Consider the following 17238-nt stretch of genomic DNA (forward strand, 5'->3'; position numbering starts at 1 on the left):
GACCCCAGAAAGAGCAGTCAGTGCTCTTAACCATTGAGCCATCTCTCCAGACAGTGTTGTTTTTTATTTCATGTTTATTGGTATTTTGTTTGCATGTGTGTCGGATCCCCTGGAACTTGTGTTACAGACAGGTGTGAGCTGCCATGTGGGTGCTGGGAATTGAACCTGGGTCCTCTTGAAAAGCATCCAGTGCTCGTAACTACTGCATCATTTCTCTGGGCCCTTCCTGCAACTTTAATTTTTTAATGTCTGTTTTTAATGATGGATCTTAAACATTTTAATCTTTCTTGTAGCCAACCACAGACCAGTAGTGGAAAAGAAAGGATGGGGGGGTGTGGACCTGTTTAGGAAGGTTCTTTGGAGCAGCTCCTGTCCGTGTTGTCTGGAAATCAGCAGTTCAGTTCACAGGTCAGCAGCAGCAGCCAGCCTGATCCACTTGCAAACATTTCACAGACACACCAGCAGTCCAGTTTAGTAGTTGGGATAGCAAACAGGAATCAGCAGCGGTGGCATGACCTAGCAGAGACTCAGCCTCAGCTTAAGTCAGCAGGAGGGACCAGGAGAAATGCCAGGAAGAGTTCTTGGCTGTGACTCTCTCAGGGAAGCTAAGATCAACGGAAGAGCCACAAGCATTTAACAGCGAGCTCTATAAGCAAGCCTACCTTAGCCTCTGTCACTGTCCCTCAAGTCCTATTTATACCCTCCGAACATGAGTCCTCTGTGGCTTCTGTCTCAGCTAACATCAATCTCTATGGAGTCCCAACGGATGTAGCTCAACTACACAGTGTAAGGCAGATACATGTGTGTTGTTGGCAAAGAACCCTTCATCACGTGTTCCTTCAAGTGCTTGCTTTAGCATCCTCTCACCTGTGTCTGCTTCAGCTGAATACTCCTTCATGAGTCTGTTAGTCTATCACCTGTGTCTACGTCAAGAAAACGTGAAAACTCCTTCACGTTTGCCCCAGCAAAACACAACTGACTTTCCAAAGAACCACTTCACCTTTGTCTGTTTAGAGACATATTATGTCTTACTATGAAGTCTGGATTGTCTGAAATCTGCTTAGACTGATTGGCATGGAGCTTGTCACAATCCTCCTGCCTCTGCCTCCTGTATCCTGAGATTACAGACATGGGCAACCATAAAGTTCAGACTCTGAAAATCCAGTTTCTATGGATCGTGTAGCCCTAGGACTGATTCTGATAGTCTAGTTGATATACAGTCTACCCTACAAGCATGTGGTGGTCAGAGAACAACTTCAGGAGTGGGTTCTCTCTTCCCCAGGGTTCCTGGGGTCCGGCTGCAGTTGTCATGCTTTCAGCGTCTGAGTTGTAAAGTACGGCATGTTCTGAGTGGAGACTTTCTCCCTGCAGTCTTTTCTTGGCTCCATGTCTCTCTCTGTTCTTCCATCATGTGGCTTCCCTCAAACCTCTCCGTGAAGTACTGGACAGACCTAAGGATTTAATAAGCATTTGTCAAGGCAGGTTATAGCACACTAATGGTTTCTCCCCCCTTTGGAGACAGGGTTTCTCTGTGTAGCCCTGGCTGTCCTGGAACTCGCTCTGTAGACCAGGCTGGCCTCAAACTTGGAGATCTGCCTGCCTCTGTCTGCCCAGTGCTAGGATTAAAAGCATGAGCCACCATACCCAGCTTAATTTTTTTTTTTTAACTGCTGTAGTGAAGCTAAAAAACTTTGCTAATTTTAAAAAGAAATGACCAAGTTATTCATTCAACTACATTAAATAGTTCTTGGAAAATATTAAGTATTCAATAAATGAGTATTACATTAAAATTTTTGTAAAACAGCCTGACTGTCTTATTCAAAGCTGTTTTCAGTTTCTCAATTACCTTTATAATAAAAGCCAAACTTCTGATACTAAAACCTCAGCGGATAAATAACTGATGGTCCTTTTTCATTTCATGGATGTATATTTGTGTGGTGTGTGTTTAGTGTGTGGTTAAGATGCTCCATGTTGTGTTGCATCTGTCTTACCACAGAGAGGGAACAGAAGTGCTCAAGGCTGTTGCCTAGCATGCATGTGGCGCTAGCATCGAACCACAGCACTTGACAACAGAAAATCAAAACAAAGCTGCTGCTTTACCTTATTTTTAAGAAATGTGGACGGGCACAGTTGTGCATGCTTATAACCTAGCACACAGGAGTCTGAGGCATGCATACGCAGGTCGGCCTGGGCTACAGGAGAGGAAACAGAGAAAGACTGCCAACAAAGAGCCCACTGTAACAAAAAGAATTAAATACATAGTCAAGAAATTAACTAAAGCACATGTCCAGAGTGACCCCTGTCACGGCCTCCCAGGTCCTCCTGGACTAGCGCTGTGCACTCAGAGCACTTAAGAGTCCACATCTTCACACTTCACATGGACTGTGATCATTCAGTCTTCTGGCTGTAACTGCTGTTTGAGTCTCGTCTCTTTCTCAGTGTGGCTGCAGGCATCTTGAAAGTGCCTGCTATGTTAATCTGCTGTGAAGTGATAAACCTCAGAAGCAAAAGTCAAAGTTCAGAGAAATATGTCATATTAACACTATTAATGTCAGAAATGTTTATTTTCTAAAAGATCACACAAAAGTTAGTAGGAAGGGAGAAGGTTAACTGTCTTACATAAAACCTGGGTTAAGGGCAGAGCTGCCTAAAGAAATGGTGGCTGGAGCGAACTGCAGGGACACGGGGAGTGGAGATGGCAGCCCAGGCCTGCACAGCGACACACACCCATGCAGCCTACAGGGCTCCTGCCCTGCTCACTCCTTAGACATATTCTTGATGGTCTTGTGCTCCTTCATGGCTTGTTCCCAGTCACTGCCATTGAATTCCTCAGTGACCACACTCCGCACGGTGCCTTCATCCAGGCAGTGGGGGGCAATACCTAGGTGCAAGTAGAACAGAGAGAGGTTCCAAGTGTGGAAAGACCAGAGAATGTGTCAGACAAGCTCTCACCTGCAAGCACCATTATCCCACACATGAGCTCATCCTCATGACTTGTGGCCTGCTGATATACTAACTGCTTTTGTTGGCCTACACCTTCAGCCTTCTGGCTTATGGTCCTCTCCTCCACATGAAGATCTTAGGCCCTGAATGATCTCAATGCCAACCAATGCTACACAGCATTTCAAAACTACACTGAGGCATGGGGGCATAGCTCAGTGGCAGAACACTTGCCTGGTATGCACGAGGCCGTCTTCAGTCTCTAGGACAAAGAGGGGTGGGGCTATTAATATACAAAGTATGAGGAAGGTTCAGGCCTACACAATCAGTTTTGAGTGGCAGCATGAAAAATCCTCAGGCTTTTCCTGGGTTTAGATAAAGAATTAAATACTTCCCAATTTATACAGGATTTTATCACTATAAAAACTTTCTCCTGATCAGGCATGAGGCCACATGCCATAATCTCAGCACTTAGGCCTCAGAAGCAGGAGGCCTGCCTTGAGGCTAGCCTGGGCTACACAGTAAAAGACAGTTCCCAAAACAAACACAAAACAATCCAACAAATGAACAACAAAAACTCCTTTCTTGTTCCAAGGTCCCAGGGTTTGGTGGACCAGGACTCGCAGTAGCAGCTGAAGACATGGGTGAGGAGACTGTCGTGACGCTGTGCCTTCTCGTCTCTGCGCCAGAAGAGGTGTAGGCATAGTCACAGTTGCACCCCGCACACTGTTTCATGCGGGGCTATTACACAGGGACAGTCAGTCTCTAAGGGCTCTAGAGGCTCCTCTTGCTTCTCTTTAAATAAATATATGCATCTTCTGTGTATGGGTATTTTTTCCTGTATCTGTGTCTGTGTACATGCATATGCATACATGTATGTGTGGTGCCTGCAGAGAATAAGAGCACTGGACCCTGATTTACCCTTTGGTGCTGAAAACCAAACCCAGGTCCTCTGTAAGATCATCCAGAGAACCTAACCACTGAGCTGACTTTCCAACTCCCCCATATCTTTATTTTCAAGACAGGGGGTCTCTAGCCTAGGCTAACCACAAAGTAGTAACATAGCTGAAGGTGACCTTGAACTTTTGGTCACTCTGGCTTTACCTCTCAAGTGGTAGGGTTAGGCACCTGCACACCTTGCTTTCTTGCTTTTTTTTTTTTTTTTGAGATAGGGCCCCACTATGTGGCCTTGGCTGTTCTGGAACTCAATCTGTAGATCAGGCTGGCTTAGAACTCAGAGATGCACCTGCCTCTACCTTTTAAGTTCTAGGATCAAAGATGTTTGCCACTACATCCACACTTGGCTCTTCCTCCAGTATACAGTTCGTGCAATGCAGTAGCCATTGTAGAGGACTATTTTTTGGAGATGAACTAAACTTTATTTATTTATTTAGGGACAGGGTGAGGATCATGCATGCCAGGCAAGTGCTCAGTCTACCACTGAGCGGCAGCCACAGCCCTTACTTTTGTTTGAAAATAGTACCAGCAACAGGCAACATTTGGCCTCGTCCCTCCTGTCCACTGTCACTGTGCCAGTGCCCTCCCCTGAAGCCACACGCCCATTTCCTACCCATTTTTTAATACATGTTTTATGTGTATTAAGTGTTTAGCCTGCAGATATGTTTGTGCACCACATGCCTGCAGTGCCCACAGAGACAAGAGTGTCAGATCCCAAAGACTGGAGTTACAGATAGAGATTGGGAATCAAACACTAGTCCTCTGGAAGAACAGCCAGTGGTCTTAACCACCCAGCCTCTCTCCAGCCCCTTCCCACCTATCTTCTCAATATGTCACAGGTGTCCCCAAAGCCCTACAGTACCAGTGATAAAAACTCACCTACAGATGGAAAACTTTATCATATGCCCGAACATCAAAGGAATCTTGTTCTTCTGACAAATGCCAGGGCCCATCTGTCCAACCACAAGCACCCTAGGTACCTCAGGGACCCAAGCCTGCAGACACTCCCATTCATCACTTACCAAAGCCTCCAGGGTTGGAACGCGGAGTATAGAAGCTCTGGACACCACATTTCTTACAGAAGGTGTGCTGGGCTTTGTGCGTGTTAAACGTGTACGTGGTTATGCTCTCAGCACCCTGGGAGAACAGGGACAAATTGATCATTTAATTTTGTTCAAAGTCAATCTTTTGAAAGACTAGTGGGGGATGCCCTTTTGTACAGTTCTCTGGGTTATGGGGACACCTCCTGGATCCTAGAAAAGACTGAGAGCTTCTTCAAGTCAGGGACCTGACTGTACTCCCCAGACACGGTTCATGCTGGAGCACCAGTCTGTGGACCTCTCATGCCAACTGCACACTGAACGAACCGCCCTCAGGCCTCACTGATGTGCACTCAAACACAAGACCCGTAAGAGATCTGAGGGACTGGCTCTCTGCCTCCCAAAAACAGTGGCCAAGATCTTAAGGGCACTACTGACTATACTTGAATTATTTATTAAAGATAAAGTAGGAAAAAAAAACGCTGTGCTACATGTCATAGACAGAGCTTTCTTCCTTTTTCTTTTTAATGTGGGAGGGCCCAGACCCTTATAGGTGGAGATTATGTCCTGAGATTTTTTAGAAATAATTCATTTAACTTTATGTGGATTGGTGTTTTGCTTTTGTGTATCTGTATGAGGCTGTCAGATCCCCTGGGTCTAGAGTTGCAGACGTTTGTGAGCTGCTATGTGAGTGCTAGGAACTGAACACAGCTCCTTTAAAGGAATACCTAGTGCTCCCAACCACTGAGCTGTCTCTCCAGCTCACGGTTAGTGTACTTAATGGACAATATAAATGAAAACAATGGACAAAGTATAAGAATGGACAACTGAGAGAAAGAACAGGACATATGAAATGATGCTTACATGGATGACCTACAAGATATTTCTCATTACTTGGTGAAAAGGGATTTAAAAAATCACAAACATGAGGCTGGAGAGATAGCTCAGCAGTTAGAACACATAGTGCTTTTGTAGAAGACCTGTGAGTTTTGTTCCCAGCACCAACTTCAGGCAGCTTGAAACTGCCTGTAACTCCTGCTGCACAGCAAGCCAGTGCCTACACAGGCACCTGCACTCCCATGCACTTGTGTGCATGCACATACAAAAGAGCAACCGGCCTAACATCTCTCTGGCCTCTGTGGACACTGGCAAGTTGATGTGCTTAATAAAAATGCACACATACGCATAAAAATATAAATAAATCTTTTTTTTTTTAAATCACAAATTGTGGAGGCTGAAGGGATAGCTCAGGTTTGGGAGCATTGGCTGCTTTTCCAAAGGACCCAGCACCCATACAGCAACTCAGCTCATGGTCGTTTGTAGCTCCAGTTCCAGAGGATCCAACACACTCACACTGAAGACATACATGCCAGTGCACATGAAATGAAAATGATTTAAAAAATCAGTGATAGTTAACATGGCATTGAAGAGCAGATACAGAAATACACTCAGCCAGTGGGAGTGTTGCAGGCCTGTAATGTTAGCACGTGGGAGGTGGAGACAGGAGGATCAGAGAGTCCATATCAACCCAAGCTAGCTCAAGGCCAGGTTGGGCTGCATGAGGTCTTGTCTCAAAAAAGAATGAACAGCAATCGTGACAGTGAGTGGCTAGATGGTTCCATGGTGAAAAGTACTTCTTGCTCTTTCAGAGGACTGGGGTGGTTTCAGGTGGGACTGGGCAATGGAGAAGATGAGGAGGAGGAGGAGGAGGAGGAGGAGGAGGAGGAGGAGGAGGAGGAAGAGGAGGCCATGGCCCAGGCTAAGATGGCAGATAACAGGCTATTTGACTGAGAAGTAGGTCATATCAGCATAGTCAGGTTAGAACAGATGAGTATCTGCCCAGCTATAGTGCAAGAAGCTTCTAGTAAATATAAAGGTGTCTGTGTCACATCATTTGAGAACAAGGAAGGGTGTAAAAAGCCCCATACTTTTGCACACCTCACAATTTCTTGCAACTCCAGCTCCCAGCAACCCAATGCTTTCTTCTGGTCTCTATGGGCCTCTGCATATTTACACATACAGACACATACATGCAAACACACAAGGACTCATACATACATAAAAATTCTTAAGTGTATTTTTATTTTATGAGCATTATGCTTTGTCTGCATGTATGCCTAAATGTGGGTGTCAGATCCCCTAGAACCAGAGGTATAGACACCTGTGAGCCATCATGTGAGTGCTGGGAACTGAAGTTGAGTCCTCTGGAAGAGCGCCCAGTGTTCTTAACCACTAAGCCATCTCTCCAATCCCATATATTTAATTTTCAAATTTATCTCACATTTTATGTATTTGGGTGTTTAGACTACATGTATGTATATGCACTTAGAGCATGTCTGATTCCATGAAGATAAGAAGAGGGCATCAGACCCCTGGGTCTACAGCACCCAGGTTTTCAGCCAGTGATCTTAACCTTCTCTCCAGCCCCTAAGGTGTTTTGTTTTGTTTTGTTTTTTAAGATTTATTTTTAATTTTGTGTATGTGTTTATTGGTGCTTGGGGAAATCAGGAACACTGGGTCCCGGCTCACACTCAACTTTTATCCACTGAGTTAACTGCAGCCAGACTCAGTATTACTGACTTCTCCCATACTTCCTCCTGGACCACACTACATGCCATCTACTGCAGGAAGAAAGCTTCTGAGCTTCCTAAGGTCTTCTGAATTGGAGCCATTCGTGCACACAAGGACCTCCTGTAACTACAGCTTCAAGGCCTCTTGTTATGCATACTGGGTGCATCAGAACTACCAGGGTCAGTGAGGCCCTTGTGGTGGTTAGAATAGGTTTGGCTCTTAAGGATTCATGTGTTTCAAAGTTTAAACAAGCCCTCCTGACTTGCCTACAGATTGATCTTATTGAGGCTTTTTCTTAAGTAAGGTATTCTTTTCTCCGATGATCCTAGTTTGTGTGAAGTTGATATAAAAATTTCCAGCACAGGCCAAAGAAAGACAGACGATGAGGTCACTGGATTTGTCACTGGTGTTTTCTGCCTGGCAAGAAATCAAGGACTGACCCATGTGGCAGTTTTTTGTTTTTTCCAAGCAAGAGTCTAATGATGAAACTCACTGTAGACCAGGCTGGCCTCAAACACAGAGATCTGCCTGCCTCTGCCTCCTCTGTGCTGGGACTAAAGGTATGCATCACCACACCTAGCTCCGTGTAGCAAATTTTGATAATGGCAGGCCATGCATTCTAGTAAGGAGCAAAGCACATGGAATCAAATTGGTGGGCACATAGGTTAAGAGGATTTGGATATCACTGGGACCACCTAGTTCTTGGATTCCCAGCAGTGTATTCCTGGCTTGGTTTCATTTAAGAAACTGTATTATTCTATGTGTGTGTGTCTGTACACATGCGTGCAGTGCCCCCAGAGACCAGGAGGTGTCACATCCCCTGCAACAGGAGTTACAGATAGTTGTGAGCTGCTATGTGGGTGTTGGAAATCAAACCTGAGTCCTTTACAGGAGCAGCCAGTGCTCGTAACTGAAATGAAATCAAGCCAGGAGTGCACTGCACTGCTGCAAATCCAACATAGGGCAAGCCAGCCAGGGAACAGGCCTGTGAGAGAGGGAGTGACCCGCACAAGTTCATGATGAGGAGATTAAACTTAAAATGTTCAGTGTTACAGTGCATACACTAACACTGAGTTAAAAAAATAAAATAAAAACTATGATGTTTTCCAACTAGGAAATGATAAAAGAAGTTTATAAACAGAACAGCTTTTCTGTTTTAGTTTTTGTTTTTTCTAGACAGGATTCCTGTTTGGCCCTGGCTGGCCCTGGCCAGACAAGCAGTGGATAAAGGCTGCACCACCACACCTGGCCAGAAGAGTTATTTGCTTCCTCAACCACAACCTTTTTTTTTTTTTTTTTTTTTTTTTTTTTTTTTTTGAGACAGCATATAATTGGCCACACCCACCAAGGACCAGGCCCTTTCACATCAATTACTAATTAAGAAAATGCTCTACAGAAGTGCCTATTGCCCAGTATTACTGAGCCATTTTCTCAATGAAGAGTCCCTTCTCTCTAGTAACTCTAGCTTGTGTGAAGTTAACATAAAACTAGCCAGCACATTGGCTTATGTAATATTTTGATAAAAAATATATGATAATCAAACCAACAAGGTCACATGCACTAGTGTTAAGTATCTAGGAGACTGAGCCAGATGTGTCTTTTAGACACCCAGGACACAGTCTGGGCCACAGAGCAAGATCCCATATTTAAAAATCAATAAATAAATGTAAAATGACTCAGATGACTTAGATGTTTAGATACATATCTACATAAAAATAGTTATGTACAGGGCCAGAAACATAACTCAAGTTACTTTAGGGCCTGCCTAGCATTCATGAAGCCCTAGGTTCAAACCCCAGCACTGCATAAGCTGGGCATGGTGGCAGAGACCTTTAATCCCAGCACTTAGATGGAGGCAGAAGGATCAGAAGTTCAATATCAGCCTGGGACACATGAGACTCAGTCAGAGAGAGGGGTGAGGGGAGGAGAGGAAGAATAATGTATTAAAAAGTGTGTCAAAAATAGCAGTGATTACCTTTGAATGATTTTATTTCTTATATTTTTTCAAAAGTAATACAAGTTATTCAGATATTTTAGTTTTCAAAATTATGTTTATTTTTCTGGATTTCTGAATTTAAAAATGTTTCTACAATGTTATCAGATAATCTTTGGAAAAAAAAAAAAAAAAAAAAAAGACAGGCATAGTGGTATACACCTGTGAGCCCAGCCCTCCTGAGGCAGAAGCAGGAAGGTCAGGAATTTAAGGCTAGCCAAGCTGTCTCAAAACAAACAATTTATCAATTGAAAAAGTAACTAAATTGGGACTAGTGCCTCAACAGGAGAAGGGTGCTCAGCACAGAAACTGTGATTTGAGTCTGATGCCTAAAATCCCGTGGAAGGAGGAGGAGAAAACTGGTTCCACCTGTGCTGTGCCATGCCTACCCACTAATAAATAAAAAATGCAAATGAAAAGTTTACAAGAAAAACAACTAAGTTAAAGTACACCTGTAGGCTAGAGACAGCGTTCAGTGGCAAAGCTACGAGCAACATTGTTCAGGCCCAAGTTCAATACCCAACACACACAGACATACACACACACACACAAAGACGTGAAAAATAATCAACTAGGAATAGTGACACAACTCTGTGATCCCAGAACTTGAGAGGCTTAGGTAAGAGGACTGTAAGTTTGAGGCTTAGCCTAGGCTACTCTCTGAGGCTCCATTTAAGGGGTAAAAAGAGGATCTCAAAGCCCTTAATATGTCCTGCTGAGCTCTCTGTCCCTCACACTGTACAGAAAGCAGACTAAACACGGGCAGGGGCTTTTGGCCCTTACGTCTGAGTCGTACCTTCAGGAGTTTGAAGCGAGAAGCTGGAACGATGAAGTGTCTGTTCTGCTTCTTCTTGCAAATGCTACAGCTACAGAGAGCAAGAGCGGGACTGTGAGTGTCAGCTGCACTGTCCACATGCCCAAGCAGCCCAGCCCAATGCCTGCAGAACCAGCTGACCTCAAGTGGGACAGCCTTCTCAGCACCATCCAAGGAAGAGGACTCAGGCAGCTGGACAGGCCACCTGAAGCCTCAGCTCTTCGTGGCAGTGAAGCCTACTGGTGACAGAGCCAGCAGGGACGACCACACAGCATTCAACAATCCTGGACCTCACTTCTGTTGCCCCCCCTCCCGACCCTGAAGAGAAACAGTGGACTTAAAAGACACTCAGAAAATTAATTTCAGACACTGCTATACTCTTGTGCTTCTTTAGATGGGCATATCAGAACCAAAGAAAACCTTAGGTTTCCTCTAATTCGTAAGAAAATCAAGCTCCAAGCATTTTACCCAGAAATACCAAACTGGGAGTTGAGTCCATATCTTGTTGTTCTCAGCCCACTCACTATTTTTGTCTGTCTACCCTAGGGATACTGAAAGCCGGGTACCATGCATATTAAGCAGCACTCTACTACTAGAGTACACCTCCACCATTTTTAAGAAACTTAAACTTGGGACTAGAGATGGCTCAGCAGTTAAGAAGAGCAGACTCCACTTCAATTCCCAGTATCTACCTCACAGTTACAGGGTATCAAACACCCCTTTCTGAATTTTGGGGGTGTTCAGTATAGACATAAATGAATGCAAAACATTTACATGCATAAAGTACATTTTAACAATTTTTAACTTTATTCTGTTCTTTGAGATAAAGAGGTCCTGATAAAAATGTAACTTTATTTTATTTTTTGAGACAGGTTCTCGTGCATCCCCAGGCTGGCTTCACACTTACTAGAGCTGAAGACGGCCTTGAACTTCTTTGCTTGCTCATTTTGAGAAGAGTCTCATGTACGTAAGCTGGTCACAAACACTGATGCAGCTGAGGACAACCCTAAACTTCCGATTCTCCTGTCTCTACCTCCCCTGGGATTACAGGCATATAATCATGCCAAGTTTATACAACAGTGGGGATCAAACCCAGCTTTGTACATATCAGGCAAACGCTCTGCCTCCAGCCCGAATTTACACTTTAAAGTATTCTGACTTAGTACAGAATTCTCCAAGAAATTAGGCCATAACGCTTCTTTCCAAGTATGGACTTGATTGGTAGCCTAGCCAGTTCTACACTTGAGTATTTGTAATTTATATAATAAACAATATGTATAATATTTATTATTCACGTAAGATTTAGGTACCATTAGAGGAAAAAGGACTTGACCCTCTTGAGCAATTAAGTCCACGCCCATAGCCAGTCCAGAAGGCAAAGCCTGTTCCTGCTCTAGCATAATACCAGGGAAGATAAGAAGCAGGCCTTTGGAAGTGGGAGAGATGGCTCAGTGGTTAAGAGCACTGACTGCTCTTCCAGAAGTCCTGAGTTCAAATCCCAGCAACCACATGGTGGCTCACAACCATCTGTAATGAGATCTGATGCCCCTCTTCTGATGTGTCTGAAGACAGTGAACATGTACTCATACATAAAGAAAATAAATAATTCTTTTAAAAAAAAGCAGGCCTCCCGCTGTTCAGGGTAGTATCATGGGCCTCATGCCAAGATCAGAAGGAATCAGTACACAAACAGCTTCCAGGTAGAAATGCTCTCCATTCGATTACTTCCATTTATCTTCACTGACAGAATCTGCTCAAAGTGGGAGTCCAAGCAACCCAACAGGGAGCTCAGCCAGCCTGATCCACCTCTTCTAATCACCCCTAAATCAGTGGGACCAGCTGGAGGCATGAGCCTATAAGCCACAACCCTAGAAGCCCTGCTTTTTGTCACGTGATTGTGCTGCTGTGTAACTCTGGGACAAGCACACACAGGCTCCTGAACATTCAAACTGTGTGTTACTCTGCCCGACTCAGAACGTTTAGCCTTCCCCCTCTTTAAAAAAAAAAAAAAAAAAAATCAGACCAGTGAGATGCCTCGGCAGGTAAAAGTACCTGCCACCAGCCTGATGACTGGACCAGGAGGAACAGACTCCATCCCACAACTTGTCCTCTGATCTACTCACCAGATGAATAACATATGACACAGTTTTAAAGTTGTCACTGAAAATTCCAAGTCGTACACACGGCAAAGGCCAGGCCAATGAACCTCGGTGCCCTCAGTACCTGACGTAGTGTTATCACCTCCTGGCCAGCACTGTTTCATCTGTACCCGACTCCCCACATTGGTCTGAAACACAGGCCTTTGGCTCTTCAAGTCTTCTAAGCCGATTTGGGAAGGTGAAATACTCACTTGCAGTCAAAGATGTGCAAGTCTGCTGAAGCCCAAACTTCAAAACGAACTGCTCCGCAGTGACAGCCTCCTGTGTGCTTCACCAGGCCCTGGTACTCACTAAATGAAATAAAAACTAGAGCATAAAAATTTCTAACAGACAAGCAGGGGGCTTTAGGCTGATCCTTCACGCTGTCCTTTGTCCTTAAAATAAAGCCAACCTGGGACAAAAGTCTTTCTTTTTTTTTTTAAAATAGGACAACCAGGTGCATTTCAGAAAAGAGGTTCAGTACTTTCATTGTGATTGGCCTTGAGTTTTAGGATTGCAAAATAAAATATTCCCAGGATTCAGTAAATATGAGGATAGGAGAGAAGCCTGGCTCGTTTGCCCCCACCCCCCCGACATTTTTACTTATATGTCAACTGATTAGCTTAAAAAAAAAGAAAAAAAACCCAAAAACTACAAGCTAAGGACAAAGAAGAAACCCTATAAGCCTTAAGCAGCCACTAGGCAAATTGGTCAAACAATATTCAGTGTTGACTATAATAAAGATAGTACAAATGGCTGTGAAAAAGTAAGACGGGTTGCCCAATTGCCTTCTGAGGGGACCACAAAGACTTCTCTAACTCCATTCACTTTCCTTGTGTTTCTCAAGTGTATGATTTTTCACACAACTGTATACAGTTGGAACCTCTTAACTGAACGCTAAGATTCAAAGAACATCATGAAGCCCCTTCCCCAAAAGACTAAACATTCTTTCCGAAAATAAACGAGAGAATGTTTCCCCGTGACTTCTGAATACCCACCACAGGGAAAACAGCTCACGGCAGCTTCAACTTGCCATCTGATTAAAGGCAAGACTGAAAGCTCCTGCAAGTTTCTCTAACAAGCATCTCATTTTCTTCTTCCATATACAATACTTATTGTAAAAAAAAAAAAAAAATCCAAACAGTTTAATAATAAAGTGAGAGCCCCCTACCCCCGCTGAGACCATCCCACTAAGAGAGCCTGCATTTGCTATACGATCCTCCAATATTTTCTATGTGATATTTGAACCAAATGTTAATGTATATAACATACATTTTCTTCATATGAAAGTTAGCTTTGTGGACATAAAGTAAATGTAGGCGAGCATACAGCATGCTAATCTGGTGAAACTCCTCTTTTCCTGCCAATATTTTTAGTATCTTTTTTTAAACCATTATGTTTTAGGGGAAAATATTACCTCAAATTTTTGCTTTGTGTTTCTAAGGATTGGGGCTTTTTAGTTTCCTTTTGAGACAGGGTGTCATTGCCGCTCAACCTGGCCTCAAATTAACTGTGTGGACAAGGATGACCTTGAACTTGTAGATCTTCCTGCTTTCCACCTTCTCACTGGCTTGTTTCTATTTTCCTTTCTCTCTTCGGAGAAAGGATCTATCTCTGTAGCCCAGGCTGCCCTTGAAATCACTGTACTCCTCCGCCTCTGCTGGCCTCAAATTAACTGTGTGGACAAGGATGACCTTGAACTTGTAGATCTTCCTGCTTTCCACCTTCTCACTGGCTTGTTTCTATTTTCCTTTCTCTCTTCGGAGAAAGGATCTATCTCTGTAGCCCAGGCTGCCCTTGAAATCACTGTACTCCTCCGCCTCTGCCTCCTGAATGCTAGGATTATAAGCACGTGCTACCGTGCCAAGCTCTATGGAGTTTTATATAGTATCATTTAGAGCTCCCAGTAGCTACTAAACAACAGATACTCGGTGTTATGTTTAAGTTTTAACTGATTTTTGTTTTAATATTTTAAAGCATAAAACGTTTTATAGCACAAGAGGATAAAACTGAATAAAGGAAACATGGCAAGCTAAATAATCTGTTTCTGAGAGGATGCACCAAAACCAAGAGAATTTCTTCTGGAACAAAGACAAAAAGAACATCTTGTTGTTATGAAAAAGTAGTTCAGATTGTTAAGTAACTGTAAGGGTAATATTAGTTTTCTTCGTCTTTTATTGTTCTTTTTTAATTCGTCTGCGAGTGAGAGCTATGACTAGGGTTACTCCTTTCTTGGAGCATAATGGGTAAAGGAGGAAGGGGTACGCATCACATTTGGCAAAGAGCAGACATCTGGCCAGAGTAGTTATCAGCCCTTTTTTCCCAATAACGGACTCTGAGATGCTCCTTGGGCCATCAAAGAAGCTAGAAACACTTCAGAAGCACAGTCTGAGAGGAGCGTAAAGTAAAGCCTGCCAGTTCGGACCCGAGAGGAGAGCATAAAAGCCTCAGCTCCCCGTTCCCCCTGCGTTGCGCTTTGCGCGCGGATCCCTCCAAGATCAATAACGGTACCCAGCAACCTCCCTCCGGGAAACTGATCAGGAACAACCGGCCTCCGCTCCCCGGACCACTAAATTCTCCACTTCGACCTTTCCTCCCGCCCACTCCCCGAAGGCACGTGCAAACTCGGGCAAAACGGTCGTGGTAGCGGGGAGACCGAGGGACGCCTTTTTTTCACCCGGAGGGGCCCTCCTGCGCACGCAGCCCGCCGCGGCTCCACACTCAGACTCGGGTCCCACCGCCCGTTGCTCGCCCGCCGCCCCCGACACTCACAAGGTGTCTAGCAGCAGCTTGGCGGCGCCCTCGAAGCTGAGCCGTTGCCGCTTCTGGAACGTCTCCCAGCGTTCCCGCTGCTCCCCCAGGTCGAGCGCCGACACCGAGACGGAGGAGGAGTCCGCCGGCGGCGGCTCCTCGGCGGCCGCCTCCTGGGCCCGCGGCGGTGGCTTGGGCAGAGGCTTTGCCGACCGCTGAGGGCCGGCCGCCCCGCCCCCGCCCCCGGCCTTAGTCTTGCTCAGGGAGCGCCGCGCGCGACTTTCGCCGCGGCTCAGGCCCCCGGAGGCCCCCGAGCGCCGCTGCTCCCGCGGGCCGGCGGCCAAGGCGCTGCGAGTCCGCCGCATGTCTCCCTCAGCCCGGCTCACAGGCCTCTCCGCTCTGCGCGCTCCCGCCGGCCGATGCGCGTCCCCGCTTCCAACAACCTGAAGGCCCCGGGGGTGGTGCGCGGCGCTACAGAACACGCGAGCTCGGGACCCAACGAGAGACCCTGGGCCGTGTGTCCGAGTGCTGAGGGTCTAACGAGACCGCGCCCCCATCTGCGCTTGCAGGTAGCCGACCCGGTTGATCCACAAAGGCACTTCCGGTCTCCACTAACTACCAACCACACACTCCTGGGTCAGGCCTCAATTCATAAATTCATAGCCTCATCAGAGCTGACAAGCTTGGGTGACTTAGTGGTCCCCAAGGTGGTAACACTACCAACTGTGCAGAAGCCGTCGTGTATCTAATGTGAGCTAACGTGTGTAAATTATCGGACACCTGCTTCTTGAAGCATAAATGACAGCTGGAATCAGTTTGATCAAGAGTCAACAGGTTTTTGTTGTTTGTTTGGGGGGGTTTTGCGAATAGGACCCAGAACCTTGTGCAAGCACTCTACCACTGAGCCACATTCCCAGCCCCAGATTTTGTTTTCAATTCTAAGTAAATGAATGGATCCGGGATTATATTCCGTTCACATGCTTTTGCAGAACACGGTAGTGAAGTTTAAAGACAAAAAAATCACAAGAACCACCCACTGGGACATCCCAGAGAGTCTCCAAACTTTTAGTTGTTCATACTTTTAAAAACAAAAAGTTTTCTTTTACTCATTTTTTTCTTTTCAACACAGTTTTATTTTTGTTGATTTGTAAGTTAATTAGAATATAGAGCGTGGCCCGGGCGGGCGGGGCGCTGACGCTGAGTGTGTTGCCCAACGGCCACCTCTTCCAAGTGGAGTACGCGCAGGAGGCAGTCAAGAAGGGTTCCACCGCGGTTGGTGTACGAGGGAGGGACATTGTCGTTCTTGGTGTGGAGAAAAAATCCGTGGCCAAGCTACAAGATGAAAGGACAGTACGGAAAATCTGTGCGTTGGACGATAACGTCTGTGTGGCCTTTGCAGGTCTCACTGCAGATGCAAGGATAGTCATCAACAGAGCCCGGGTGGAGTGCCAGAGCCACCGGCTGACCGTGGAGGACCCAGTGACTGTGGAGTACATCACCCGCTACATTGCCAGTCTGAAGCAGCGTTACACACAGAGCAATGGGCGCAGGCCATTTGGTATCTCTGCCCTAATTGTGGGTTTTGACTTTGATGGCACCCCCAGACTCTATCAGACTGACCCCTCGGGCACATACCATGCTTGGAAGGCCAATGCCATAGGCCGGGGTGCCAAGTCGGTGCGTGAATTTCTGGAGAAGAACTACACTGATGATGCCATCGAAACAGATGATCTGACCATCAAACTAGTGATCCAGGCACTGCTGGAAGTGGTCCAGTCAGGTGGCGAAAACATTGAACTTGCTGTCATGAGGCCGGATCAGCCCCTCAAGATTCTAAATCCTGAAGAAATTGAGAAGTATGTTGCCGAAATTGAGAAGGAGAAAGAAGAAAATGAAAAGAAGAAGCAGAAGAAAGCGTCTTGATGGAGGAGGGCTCTAGTCATCAGAGCAGCTCAGACTCCATCCGGGCAAGCTTCGGTGCTGGGCCTTGTGCTGTTTGTCCGAGTCCAATAAACTACATTAAAAAAAAAAAAA

At 45.5% G+C, this 17238-nt stretch overlaps 2 protein-coding genes across 2 annotated transcripts; one reads left to right on the forward strand and one right to left on the reverse strand.

The window, feature by feature from the left end:
• Positions 1 to 1340: 1340 nt before the first annotated feature.
• CENPV (centromere protein V) lies at positions 1341 to 15771 on the reverse strand. The gene is made up of 6 exons (XM_080924309.1): positions 15226 to 15771; positions 12666 to 12764; positions 10298 to 10367; positions 4920 to 5034; positions 2728 to 2881; positions 1341 to 1451 (listed from the first exon to the last, which is right to left on the reverse strand). Exons 1-5 carry the CDS (start codon positions 15567 to 15569, stop codon positions 2757 to 2759), a joined length of 753 nt encoding a protein of 250 aa, XP_080780435.1. The 5' UTR covers positions 15570 to 15771; the 3' UTR covers positions 1341 to 1451; positions 2728 to 2756.
• Positions 15624 to 17210, forward strand: LOC308426351 (proteasome subunit alpha type-7-like; the record flags this gene model as incomplete). Its single annotated transcript, XM_080924070.1, has 2 exons — positions 15624 to 15773; positions 16372 to 17210. 2 exons carry the CDS (start codon positions 15624 to 15626, stop codon positions 17125 to 17127), a joined length of 906 nt encoding a protein of 301 aa, XP_080780196.1. The 3' UTR covers positions 17128 to 17210.
• Positions 17211 to 17238: the final 28 nt, after the last annotated feature.

The sequence above is a fragment of the Micromys minutus genome, assembly GCF_963924665.1.
Source record: "Micromys minutus genome assembly, chromosome: 10".
Taxonomy (NCBI): Eukaryota; Metazoa; Chordata; class Mammalia; order Rodentia; family Muridae; genus Micromys; species Micromys minutus.

Excerpts from the sequence above, each read along its gene's own strand:
- CENPV (XM_080924309.1), bottom strand. The coding sequence starts at position 15,569 with ATGCGGCGGACTCGCAGCGCCTTGGCCGCCGGCCCGCGGGAGCAGCGG. Across the intron at positions 10,368-12,665 it reads TTGCACATCTTTGACTGCAA|CTGTAGCATTTGCAAGAAGA; the intron begins GTGAGTATTTCA and ends TGCTCTCTGTAG. Across the intron at positions 2,882-4,919 it reads TTCCAACCCTGGAGGCTTTG|GTATTGCCCCCCACTGCCTG; the intron begins GTAAGTGATGAA and ends ACTTGCACCTAG.